Source organism: Halichoerus grypus, chromosome 2 (assembly GCF_964656455.1).
Source record: "Halichoerus grypus chromosome 2, mHalGry1.hap1.1, whole genome shotgun sequence".
In the NCBI taxonomy this organism is placed as follows: domain Eukaryota; kingdom Metazoa; phylum Chordata; class Mammalia; order Carnivora; family Phocidae; genus Halichoerus; species Halichoerus grypus.
In genome coordinates this window covers 192,536,521-192,550,450 of record NC_135713.1, presented here as the reverse complement: position 1 = coordinate 192,550,450, position 13,930 = coordinate 192,536,521, and the positions used below count along the sequence as shown (strand labels likewise).

Here is a 13,930-nt window from a genome sequence, read left to right as displayed (position 1 = left end):
TTCTAGACTTTAAGTCCATATCTTATTCGTGTCTGAATATCCCACAGTGCCCCAAATAGGTCTAAATACTGAGAACGTAGCAGGTGTTTGGTAAGTTTCTAAAATTAGTAAACATATATGTATTCTGAATCAAGCTCTACCCATAAGTCATAATTTCCCTACGTAATAGAAGTGACTTTGTTCTAGCTCAGGAATGCCAAAGGTCAGGATAGTGTGGAAATACAGTATTGGTTCCTTTATAGAATGGATCTATCCATCCATCTATTCATTCTTTCATCCTTTCTCCTTGCCATAAGAAATGTCTTAGAAGTGATGGGGACTTCAAGAAAAGTTGTGTAAATGATGTGAGGATTGTTCCCCACCATACTGATCTTTCATCTCAGACCACATCAATGCATCTTGGTATAATCCACAGCGACTGGTGTATTATCAAAGTTTTCATATGCAGTGGCCTCTGGATTTTTCTCTTAGTCACTTGTTATTTTTACCACAATAGTCCTATCTCAAAATGTCATTCTAAGCCATTCTGTCACTAAGAAATATACTTTCTTCAAGTATATATTGGGTTTATCTACACACAAAACAATGAGTAATGGTGGAGAGATGACAGATTTTATAGTCCGAAGATGTGGCTATGCATTAAACTTCTTTCACTTTTTTATTTCTTTTTTTTTTTTAAGATTTAAAAAATTTATTTATTAGAGAGAGAGATAGCGAGAGACAGCAAGAGCCCCAGGGGTGGGGGAGAGAAGCAGGCTCCTTGCCATCAGAGGCCCGACACGGGGTTCGATCCCAGAACCCTGGGATCATGACCTGAGCTGAAGGCGGATGCTTAACTGACTGAGCCACTCAGGCACCCCTGACTTTTTTATTTCTGTCAGGGGGAAATAACTACTTACCTCATCAGGTTTTTGTGAAAATCAAATCACTTCCAAACTATATAAAATGTTAATTGTTGCCATTTTTTGCTATTATTGGCTAATTTGAGAACCATATATATCTTTTACAATGCCTGAGTTTCTGAATTTGTTGACTATTTGCAATTGTAATTTTTTCCATTGTGTTAGTTACCACTGTACAGAATATGTTATCCTTCAGATTTGCAAGTAAGAAGTAGTGCAAATAGTTGATATTCTTGCCTTCACTTTCCCCATGTGGTTACTTTTAAACTTAAGGTAATGCATATTGACTTGCGATCAGTATCTTTTATACGAGAGAGCTTTTAATTTTTTTCAGTATCTGTGTAATATCTAATACAAGGGATTATTTAGGCACTTCAGGGAAGAGAAGGATTTAAAGGACACTAACCCTAGTCCCCAAGGAGAAATAATGTGAACATTTATGTTCTTTTCTATGTTTTTAAAAATCTGTGTTGTCAAAGGTCTTGAAAGACTGTTTTCCCAGCAAGACTCCTCAGCTGAACAAAAGGCATAAAGTTGTAATATTTCCATTATTGTAGATGTTCATAGCTTTACTAGTAGTGAATGATGAGTAAGTATTTAATTTGAAGCTTATGATCTGAAGTTGATATACAATTTTAAAACATCCACAGCATTCAACTGTTTGTTCTAATGTCCTGTCTTTGTATTATAAGAAGCCCTAATTGGTTTCATTTTGCATCCTTTTCAAAAGATTTAGGCTTAAATAAAGTCAGGTAGACTCAACTAAACAAGTTTTCCCTGTTAGACTTTTTTTTTTTTTCTTTTTTCAAGTTTTCTGAAACGAGGAGAAAATCCGGTCATAAACACCTGATGTTCATGTCATTTGTACGTGAACCCGTGTTTGTGGTCAACTGAAATTCATATGACATTTGGTTGTTTTTTTCTTGAAAGGAATTTCTGCTTCAGGTAGAAAAGATTCATAACCTGAATTTCTTCTGCTCTAATCGGTTCTAAGGAAGTAAATTGAGGACATGCACACACACACAACACTCTATCTGAATCAAAGCTCTGATTTATGCTTGCAGAATTTCAATAAAATTATTTCTTGTTTTCTGTAGAATTTTGATTGATTAAGGTCATTCTACCCTTAATTTAAGAGGAATGATAAGAACTTTGAAAGGTCAGATTTAAAAGGTTATGAAATTTAAGGGTGACCACTTGATATTTGCTAGTGTTGAAATACAAGTTTATTAGTTTCTGCAGGTATAAGCTGAAAGATGTTGCCTCTTCTATATTGATTAGCTGTTATAAATAAAATTGCAGGAAAAAATCACAGTAATTCAGACAAACAAGAAAAGGTTTTCTGAATGAATAAAAATTCAGAATTCTAGAATATTTTAAAATTAGATTTTACTAATTTTGATAAAATAGTAAAAGTTAGCTAAGAGAAGTCCTTAGAAACCTTAATGAATAGGCAGGAATAATTTATAGTTAGAATATTGATGGTTTACAATTAGGTAACTTCTAAAATTCCTGGCGTGCCTAACAACTTGTTCTAAAATAACTCTCCCCCAGCTTTTCACTTTTAATTCATTGGGTAAGTCCTTTCTTAATAGTAAACAGACAAGTTTCACACAGCTTCAGTCCTGAAATCTATCATATTTTTTGGCAAACGTCAGAAGTTAAGATTTTCCCCTCATATTGCTATGTTTCTATCATTTGAGTTCACTTTCACCAGCAGAGGAAATCAAAACACAAAACATCATAGGCTATAGACAGAGGAGACATTGGGAATGAGGCTGGAGGCCGGAGGCTTCATTGGGGTTTTAACATGATTCTGTCAGAGCTCCTTTTTCACTTTGACCTGAGAGTTGACATCTTGTAGAATCCTTGAAGATGTGTCAAAAAGTTTTAATCAGAGTTAAAATCTTTATATGAGATTACCTAGGAAGGAAATCTTATATCTACCCTTAGTTAAATTATCCTACCCTTATTTTAAGAAAACTTCGAGGCTTGTATAAGGATAAAGTGAGATAATGGGTATGATGAAATGAGATAATGTATATGAATATACTTTATAAACTATAAAGCACTGGGGTGACTGAGTGGCTCAGTCAGTTAAGCATCTGCCTTTGGCTCAGGTCATGATCCCAGGGTCCTAGGACTGAGCCCGGTGTTGGGCTCCCTGCTCAGCAGGGAGCCTGCTTCTCCCTCTCCCTCCATCCCTCCATCAAACCCCCGCCTGGCTCATGCTTGCTCTCTCTTGCTCTCAAATAAATATATAAAATCTTTAAAAAATTAAAAATAAATAAAAATAAACTATAAAGCACTATAGAGATTTATATATTATGAACTGAGCACTGTAATTTTTTCATAGAGGTGCTTGTTTCTTGTAACACCATTTCCTTTCTTTCACTTAGAAGTGTCAGATTAATGTGGTTAATATTTTTTTAAGGTTTTATTTATTTGAGAGCACGAGTGAGAGAAGGAGCAGAGTGAGAGGGAGAGGGAGAGAGAATCTCTCAAGCAGAACCGGAGCCTGATGTGGGGCTCGATCCCATGATCCCAAGATCATGACCCAAACCAAAACCAAGAGTTGGATGCTCAACCGACTGAGCCACCCAGATGCCCCAAATGTGGTTAATATTTATCAAATGCCTAATATGTGCCGATGAAAGCCCTATTAATAATTTAAATGCTAATTGTTCTCTGTATTTAAGTAGAATCTATTATTATATCTATTTAGATATTATTTGTTACTTTCTTTTTAAAATTATAGAAGTCATGTATGAATATATTCTCTCTGTAGAAGACTCAAGGATGCCAAGTGATAGAGGGAAAAGTGAGAAACGCTGTCTCCAATACCCCCTCTCTTTCCCTCTCCAGAGGTAGCCAACATTTGGGTTATATCTGTATAGTCTTGTTTTCCTTACATTTACATTCATATATGTATGTGCTTTAAAAAAAAAATCAATGGAATTATACTGCAGTTTATAGTTTTCACTTGACAGTAGATCTTGGATAGCTTTCCATGTCAGTATATACAAGTCTTCATTATTTTGGACAAATGCACAGTATTCTAGAATATTATAATTTAAAATGTAAGATCCATGAGAGCAGGAACTCAGTCAGTTTTATATTCTGATATGAGTCTGGTGCCTAGAACAGTAAATAATACTGTTGTGAAAGTGCTTGCCTATCCCTCCCCAAGTGCATGTGAGAACCATTTCCTAGGGGAGATAGCTGGATGTATTTTTGAAGACCACATTTAGTTACATTATCTTCTAGTTTCTAGTGTTGCTGGTGAGAGATATACCAGTTTTATTCTGGTTTCTGTGCAGGTAACGTGTTTTTGTCTCCCAAAAAGGTTCAAGGACTTCCTCTTCACCTGTAGTGTTCTGATAGTTTATAACAGTGTGTCTAGACAGATGTGGGGTTTTTTCACTCATCCTGATCAGCACTCATTGAATCTTTTAAACTGCAAAGACACTCCTTTTTTCAGCTGCAGAAAACATTTTTTCTTCTCTCTTATTGTTTTTTCTCTATCATTCTTCCACTTCCTTCCTTCTGAGACTCCTCTTGGGTCAGTGTTAAGTTTCTGGATATATCTTCCATGCTTTTTAACCTTTCTCTTTCACTTTGTCATTTCATGGGATTTGGGGCAGGAAGGGAGATAAATAAATATGTTCTATTTGCCATCTCGATCCAGTTTCCTGACATAGTTCCTTTTATCCCATAAGGCTGACTTTTTACAAAATGTCTGTCATTTCATTTGTCTCGACAATCTGTTCCTAAAAGAACATGAGTCATATTTTATAATAATCAATGGAAGGTTGATATTGCTTAATATACTTTTGTTTTACAGTCAGATTTTTTTGGAAGATACTCTCTTTAAAAAAGGTAGTGCCATTTAAAAATTAGACTCACTTGCCTTGTGCTCTTGGGAGTGAGCCCAGTCACATTAAAAAATGTGTTGGTATCTCAATCACTCATCAGGTCCAGGCAGCTCCAAGTGCTGGTAAAGGCCTTGATGCTTCTCCAGATGTCTGTTCTAAGTGTTAGCTCCAGGTGCAGTAAGCAGAATATTTGGAGCTGGCACATAGATTCTCAACCACTGAGTATGACTACAAATCAAAGTTGTAGGACATTGGTCTTCTAGAATAATGGTTCACAGACGTACTTGAGCATCAGAATCACCTGTGGCACTTTATGAAAATATAAATGTATGGGCCCTCTGTTGGACCTGTCAAATCAAAATCCTGGAGGGAGTGGGGCTGGGCTTCTGCATATCTTTAAAGGCTCTAGAGGTTATGCTGGTATGCAGCCAAGGACGAGAACCACTGTTCTTGGAGACCCTCTGTGTGTATTTTCTCCTCGTGCCTTATTTGGAAAAAAAAAAAAAAAAAAAAAGCTATCCAGCATTCTTTGGTACAGATGTGTCATAATTTACTTAACTGGTACCCTCTTGCTAGACATTTAATTTGCTTCTAATTTTCTATTATTACAAATTACTCTAATAGATCTTCTGATATCTATAACTTTGCATACATTTGTGGATATATTCATGAGATAAATTCCAAGAAGTGGAATTGTTCAGGCAAAGGTTATGTGTGTTTGTGAATTTGAGAGAGATGTTTTTTGTCTGTGAAAAGATGCCTTTTAAGTCTTCAGGCATTATGTTCTTAGACTGGAAATATTCTTACATCTTGGAAGTCCTTACATTTTGTTTTCATTTCTAATTAGGCCAGTACTAAGGTGGAAGTGGACATGGAGAAAGCAGAGAGCCTGCAGGTGACAAGAGGAGACTTCCTTGCTTCTTTGGAGAATGATATCAAACCAGTGAGTATGGATATTGAGTGATTCAAGAGAAAAGTAAACGCCATTTTACTCAATATTCTGTAAGGTTATATCATACATACTTTTAAAAATCAGGAAATCTCAGTATTGGAAGTGTCCAGTGTGAGAAACATTTGCACATTAATGCTGGTGGCTGGGTAATTAATCAGTACTTAATTGAAATTATTTCTCATGATAGGGAGATTGCCATCTCATAACACTTGGTATTGTCAGACTTAATTTTTGCCATTCAGTTGGATGTAAAATTAAATCTCATTTTATTTTTGATTTGCACATCACTGATTACTTATGAAGTTAAGCATCTCTCCATATGTTTATTGGCCATATGAGTGTCTTCTGTGAAATGCTGTTCATGTCTTTTGCCTATTTTTCTGTTGTATTGTTTATTCTTTATTTTTATTTGGCCTGTATAAGTTGCTTTTATATTCTTGACAATAATTATTTGTTGCAAGTATCTCGTTTAAAGACAAAAATCAATTTGTTTTAGCCCTGTCTACTTTATGACTATTGTGACTTTTAAATATAAAATAATTACTTTCAAAAGTTATCGAGCAATGGAAATAATTTAATCTTTTGCTGCTGTCATCCGTAATAGTTACCAAAAATATTAGAGCCCAGCCTAACTGCTTTATGCCAAGATTTTTTTTTTTTTTTAAAGATTTTATTTATTTATTTGAGACAGAGTGAGAGAGAGAGAGAGCACATGAGAGGGGGGAGGGTCAGAGGGAGAAGCAGGCTCCCTGCCGAGCAGGGAGCCCAATGTGGGACTCGATCCAGGGACTCCAGGATCATGACCTGAGCCGAAGGCAGTCGCTTAACCAACTGAGCCACCCAGGCGCCCTATGCCAAGATTTTTTTAATGACAAATAATTTGGCCACCAGGAAGGGGAAACTAAGATAACTTACTTAGTTAAGTAATTAATAACTTACTTTTATTTATTGCACGGGTCTGGGGGATAAAACAGAAAATAAAATGACAGAATACGTAAGGAAGACTGCTACATATGGTTAGACTTGGCCGGGGGGGGGTCACTGTTTCCTGGTTCAGGTATCTTGCTCCTGCTGTTGTGAGGCTTGGAGTATATACTTGGAATCATTAAAGACAAAAGCCAGCCAGTCTACATATTTCCTACAGTAGCCATCCAACCAGTGCTTCCTAGGCTCCTCCTTTATAACTTTTTACAGGGCCATTCAGTTCCTATATCCAGAACAGGGAATGATAACTTTCTTCTGTATTCAGGGATCAAAAGACTAGTGTGTGCAAGGACGAGAGGGTGGTCTGCAAAGTGATTTGGTGGCAAAGTAACAGAGTAATGAGACCACTGTATATTGTTAAGAGACAGTATTACAGAGAATGATTTTCTGTGAGGTACAAGTTCTAATGTTAAAATCATTCCGTATGTTGGGTAATGAAAAATTGACTTTTTGAGGGATGTGATAATTTTTTAAAATTTGAAATTCTCAAGATATGTGACCCTTAGATTACGTTGGGTTATGTTTTCTTACTCATTTCTTCACTTGTTAACCTTATGAAAATGCAATTCAATTAAGTCACTAAGTGCTAACGTTACTGACTTTTCTTGGCAGCTGGTTTGTTGGGAGTTACAATGTGAAAGTAGAAGTTGAAAATGAAGAGGGATGTGATTTAAGCTCTAATATGTAGCAACCACACTTAAGATTATTATTTATAGTAATTGCTTTTATTTCCTTTTTCTCCTACTTCAGTCCTTCAGTATAGCTGCTCCTTTCTACCTCATTCTAAATCTTATATTTACAAACCTAGGCTTACGTTGCTGCCATTTAACTTATGTCCCCTGCTACCAAGCTGATGTGGACCAGATCTTCTCATTACCATTTCATTTTCCATTTTAATCCGAGACACCTACCGTCAGTGTGAAGATAGTATCTCCGTCTGCTGAGCCAACTGCTTCTAAGTCCATAACCTCTTTTTCTCTTTGTTCTTAACAGAAGGCCACAACCAATGTACTCCTTACAGAAACAAGCACGTTGAAACTACCCTTTCTCAGGGATCATGAGGGCTTGGGCTCTTGTAGAATCTGACCCTAGGATCTGTGTTTTACTCCATTAAGTCACCCAAAGTAACTCCTCCACCACTGGGTACAAGGTTAAATAAGAAATTATAAAATAATGGGTTTTTTGTTTTTCCTTTTCAAGCTTTTTACATTAATATGGGATATTGCTCAACACTTTTAGTGTGTAGAAATTATTACTCATCTTTTGTACCTTTAAGTATTTTAGTTTGTATACTAACACTCAAAATGCTTTAAATTATCCTTTTCCTCCATAGGCATTTGGCACAAACCAAGAGGATTATGCAAGTTACATTATGAATGGTATTATCAAATGGGGTGATCCAGTTACACGAGTTCTAGAAGATGGGGAGCTGCTGGTTCAGCAGACTAAAAATAGTGACCGCACACCACTGGTTAGCGTCCTTTTGGAAGGTAAGAAAGAATGAGGAGATGGCATTAAAAGTAAGAAAAAAAAAAAAACTTTTGCAAAGTTATTTAGCACATTCCAGAAAAATGAATTATTTTCCGTTCTAAATCTTTTCATAATCTAAAAATAGTAATCCAGTCTATATATAAATATTGTGCATAAATTAAAATTTTCTTGGGGTAGAATGTTACTGATGAATGATAGCAACTAGTTTTCTTGTGGGATTGTATCTAAATTTCTGTTACTTAATAGACTGTATGCTACCACAGAGTACTTAAGTTAATTAAATCAATATCCACTGAGTGCTATGTTATATAATAGACTGATAGCACATAGTACTCGATTCAATTAAATAAGTATTCATTGAGTAAAATGTTTTAGGCATTGAACCGGTTGCTGGGGATACAAAGACATTCACAGAGTTCAGTCTGGTCATGAAAAAAAGACACGTAAACAAATTCTTAACTACAGTATATATGTGTAAAGGTGTATGTGAATGCAAGTCATTTTGCCCAGGGATGATCAAAGAAAGCTAAAGGTGGTGTTTAATTTTAGACTTTGAAGGATTAGTTAGGATTTTACCAAGTAGACGGAAAGGCAGGGACATTCTATTCCCTAGTTACCTGTTTACAGTTATGATTAGTACAACAGAAAGGTTTGGTGAGTCCACATGACAGAGGAATCTAACTCCTTCCAAAGTCTGCGAGTGAGGGCCTCCTGAAACACATTAAGCCAAGACCTGAAGGATGAGGAGAAGCTGGCCCAGCAAAGGAATTGGGGAAGATTTCTAGCTAGAGGGACCGGCATGTGAAAAAGGCCTGGGCGGGAAGGGGACTGAAACAGAAAGGGACATTGGCTAGACATGAAACTGAAGAAGTAGACAGGAGCCAGTTCTTACATAGCCTTGTAGACCATATTAAAGATTCAGTCTCTGTCTGAGGGGCAATGGAGGCCATTTGTAGGGTTTTAAGCAGTGAAGTGACATGATAAGATTTGTATTTTCAAAACATCATGACTGCTTTGTGGTAGAGAATAGATTGGAGGGTCAGAAAAGATACAGGAGAAACCAATGGTTAGAAGCAGCTGCATTAATGCATCTTTTTTTTTTTTTTAAAGATTTTATTTATTGGGCGCCTGGGTGGCTCAGTCGGTTAAGTGACTGCCTTCGGCTCAGGTCATGATCCCGGAGTCCTGGGATCGAGTCCCGCATCGGGCTCCCTGCTCAGCGGGGAGTCTGCTTCTCCCTCTGACCCTCATGTGCTCTCTCTCTCTCTCTCTCATTCTCACTCTCTCAAATAAATAAATAAATAAAATCTTTTATTTATTTATTTGAGAGAGTGAGAAAGAGAGAGAGAGAGAGCATGAGAGGGGGGAGGGTCAGAGGGAGAAGCAGACTCCCCGCTGAGCAGGGAGCCCGATGCGGGACTCGATCCCAGGACTCCGGGATCATGACCTGAGCCGAAGGCAATCACTTAACCGACTGAGCCACCCAGGCGCCCAAGTAGACCATTTTGAGAAATATGTAGGAGAGAGAATAAAAGAGACTTCATTATTATTATTATTAATTATTAATCATAATTAAGCCAACATTCTTTGGACTGTTATTTGCTAGTCACTCTATTGGCACTTTACACTTATTATCTTATTTAAACCCCACTTCAATCCTCTGAGGGCAGATGCTTCTGTTAGGTCTATTTGGTAGATGGGGAAGCTAAACTTAGAAATATTAAGTAACTAGATTGAATATGAGGAAGAGTTATCAAATCGCCAGGTTTCTACTATACACGACCTGGTAAATGGTGCTGTTTACTAAGATTGGGAACACTAGTGGAGAAGAACATTTCAGGAAGAAAGATTATGAGTTCAGTTTTGGATATGTTGAGTTTGAGGTTCCTATAGGATAATTGAATTGGAAATGTTGAGCAGCCCATTGGATATGTGTGCTCAGAAGAGAGGTCTGGCTGGCAATAACATTCATGAGTGTCTGTATATAGACTGTTGTTGAATCCATAGGAGTTGGGTGAGGTTACTTACAGAAGGGGTGTAAGTTGAAAAGAAAAGGGGGCCTAGAACTGATCTCTGAGGTGTGTCAACATTTGAAAACCAAGTAGATCAGGAAGAGTTGACAAAGGAGACTGAGCAAGAGGTAAGAGGGAGAGAAAGAGAAGGAGCTATCACAGAAGTCAAGAAAAGTATTTTTAAAAAAGAGGAGTTATCCATTGTATCAAATATTCCTAAGAAGCCAACAGATAACGTGTCTGTTGGATTTGGTGACATGGAGGTCATTGGTGACCCAGAGGGGAGCCTGTTCCATGTAATGGCAATGGAAGCCAGAGCGTTGGTTTGAGGATGGAGGGAAAATGAAAAGTGAAGGTGGCCAGCATAGATAATTATTTAGAGAAGTTTCATTTTGAAGGGAGAAGGAGTGGTGTTGAGGGGTGTGAACCCAGGAAGAGTTTTTTGCTTTGTTTATTAAACTGTTAGGTAGACTAAAGCATGCTGAGATGCTGTTGGACAGACCGTAGGGAAGAGCAAGAGATAGAACAAATGGGGAAGAGGATTCAGTCAGTGTCAGGTTCCTGAGAAGATGGGAAGGAAGAATTGGTTGGTTTATGGATGAAAGAGAAGGGAAAGAGGAGATGTCCAAATACAGATAAGTTTATAGATTTGGTTGCCTTTATGAGAAGGCCTAACTAAATCTTTAAAATTTTAGCTTTTTAAGTCACATTTGCTTCAATAAGGCATTTTTTCCCTGCCCCCAATGTCATCTCCTAAGAAGATCATATTTTTTTGTTAGACATATGATTTGATGGAACTAATAATATGAGTACGGATATGCATTTGAATGCATTCTTTTTTTTTTTTAAGAAACAAAACCCTTGCATTTTATATATTTAGCCAGAAGTTCGAAAGATTAAGACTGTGAGAAAGAAAGAAGGAATGTATTTCATCATACCTTTCAGAAATGCTAATCAGTTCATTAAGTTTAGTTGCTAATAAATAAGAGAAAACATGTCTGCTATGAAATTGTGTCAGGAAATGTTAATGAGCAACTAGTTGAGACCTCAGTACATTGTGGATAAACGTTTAAACTTGTCTTATTCCCCTTTGCTTAGGTTGGCTTTTTTCCCCTGACGTGCTCCTATCTTTATGCAGGCCCTCCTCATAGTGGGAAGACTGCTTTAGCAGCGAAGATTGCAGAGGAATCCAACTTCCCCTTCATCAAGATCTGTTCTCCTGATAAAATGATTGGCTTTTCTGAGACAGCCAAGTGTCAGGCCATGAAGAAGGTATCAAGGTTTTTACTTTCATTTTAATCTCCTGTCTCCTAGATACGTGTGTGTACGCAGTACCTGTATATCTGTCTTTGTACATGTATGTATGTAAAAGCCATAGCAACGATATTCTTCTCAAGTGGAACTAAATTATCAGCAGAATTTGGGAGGAAACAATCATTGTTTTAGGTAGATTTAACTTTGTATTGCATTCTTATTAGCAGTTTTTAATCTTCCAAATTATGTGTTTTTTTTTTTAAAGATTTATTTGAGAGAGAGCGAATGAGTGGGGGGAGGGGCAGAGAGAGAGGGAGAAGCAGACTCCCCACTGAACAGGGAACCCGATTTGGGGCTTGATCCCAGGACCCTGAGATCATGACCTAAGCCGAAGGCAGATGCTTAACCAACTGAGCCACCCAGGTGCCCCCAAATTATGTTTTGTTTAATACATATTACCGTTAATTTTCATTTCTTAAGTTTGTATTGACTTGATTGAAAGAAAGATCAAGTTAAAAGTATTTGAGTAGAGGGACACTTGGGTGGCTCAGTCGGTTAAGCATCCCACTCTTGATTTCTGCTGAGGTCATGATCTCAGGGTCCTGGGATTGAACCCTGCGTTGGGCTCTGCGCTCAGCGCAGAGTCTGCTTGTACCTCTCCCTTTGCTCCTCCTCTTGTTCACTTTCTCTCTCTCTCTCTCTGTCCCTCTAAAATAAATAAATCTTTTTTTTTTAAAAGTATTTGAGTAGAGTGGAGCAAACTCACTTAGGATTTTTTTTTTTTTAATCAGTGTACAAAATCGCACTGTTTGGGGTCAATTAGGTTGACTATGTAGTTTGGAAAAGAACAGAGGTACATCTTTGGAAAGATATTCTCAAAACCCCTACAAAGGGATGATGGTCCTTTAGGACAATCAGAGTTTGCTTGTCAACTTAACACAGCCCTCATCCTTCTTCCTATCTCTAAGTGCCATTTGTCACCTTCTTAATGCAGCTGCTTTGAACCGTCAGGGAAAGTTAGAGCAACGTAGAATAGAATCCTAGAGCTGAAAGAACTCTAAGACCATCTGATCCATCTCTCTTACATTCAAGCAAGTGCCATGTATGGCTTCTAGGATAGTAAGTGGCTACTCTTTAAAAACAACAAAAGTCACTGATGAAGATGTAATGACTGTTTCATGTCACTTGGTAGCCTGTGTTCCCAGATCTCCCAGACAGTGAAGAAGTTATTTTTTTATATCTAGTTGAAGTATTTCTTTTACTTAAATCCGATTTTTCATGCTTGATCTTTCATAGATATAAACTGACTGTTAAAGAGATGTGGGAAAATCAGAATCTGAGAAAAGAGCTTTGAGAATTGGGGTCCTGCCTAGTAAAGACAGCTCTGGAATTCTTTAACCTTGCTCCTAGGCCCCCACTTTTTAAAGATAGAGGATACAGTTACTTTAGGTTTTTTTAAGGGAAGAGACTGAAGAGGAAAGATAATATTTTAAAATAAGCAGACTCCAAAAAAATGTAAGTTTGAGAAGTTAGCTTCTTGTTTGTGCAGATGGCAGAAGATTGTTCGAGTAGCATGCTTGAAATGGATGGAGGGGGCAGAGCTTGAACCAGGATTCTTGTCCTGTACACTGTACCATCAAGACAAATATTCTGTGGGGCGCCTGGGTGGTTCAGTTGGTTAAGCCTCTGCCTTTGGCTCAGGTCATGATCCCAGGGTCCTGTGGCGGGCTCCCTGCCCAGTGGGGAGTCTGCTTATCCCTCTCTCTCTCCCTCTGCCCCTCCCCCTGCTTGTACTCTCTCTCTCTCTCTCTCTCTCTCAAAATAAAATAAATAAAATCTTTTAAAAAAGCTAAATATTCTATATAAAAGCCTTTGAAGTTGAGTGTGAAAGAGAGGAAAATGTTGCCAGACAGAAAAAGAACTTAAATATCATAGTTCGTTTATCTGTGCCTGAGGTGAAACCAGTAGTATCTGTCCTTCTGGGGAAAATCTAGACAGAATCACTGGAACCAGTAACTTCCTTAATGTAGGTGGGGGTGGCTTTTCTTTGTTTTTTTTCCCCTCTGAGGGAACCTAAACTTCCTCTGGTGAAACTTTAAATAATAGCCCTTGGAATCTGTGGCCATTGAATGTAGCATTTAATTGAACAGCTAATTCTGTTCGCATTTCCCTAACTTGCATCTATTCCTTGTACTTGTTCAAAAGTAGTAGTCTCCCTTGCAGATGGTAAATTACTGCATCGCTTTTCACCAGCTGCCAGCTTCTACCTCAGATGTCCTCTGAGATGTGGGTGGAATGGTCCTAGTTTTTCTATAAAGTTTTAAAAAAGCACTTTAGGCTCCTACAGATCAAAGCTGCTTTGTAAGTGTGAGATATTATCATTTTTATTATTTTAATCTCTTGCAAATTGACTTGAGGGGGGAAGGTAATGTGTGCTGGGTTTAGAGGCTTAAATGGTTA

At 37.6% G+C, this 13,930-nt stretch overlaps 1 protein-coding gene across 2 annotated transcripts in view; it reads left to right on the top strand.

Annotated features, from left to right (window-relative positions):
- Window positions 1–13,930, top strand: part of NSF (N-ethylmaleimide sensitive factor, vesicle fusing ATPase) — a 143,692-nt gene that overhangs the window by 90,651 nt on the left and 39,111 nt on the right. For both annotated transcript variants that reach the window (XM_036103124.2, XM_078065856.1), the window contains exons 13-15: window positions 5,625–5,720; window positions 8,047–8,203; window positions 11,355–11,488. In XM_036103124.2, the coding sequence (XP_035959017.1) occupies window positions 5,625–5,720; window positions 8,047–8,203; window positions 11,355–11,488 (387 nt within the window). The remainder of the gene's footprint in view (window positions 1–5,624; window positions 5,721–8,046; window positions 8,204–11,354; window positions 11,489–13,930) is intronic.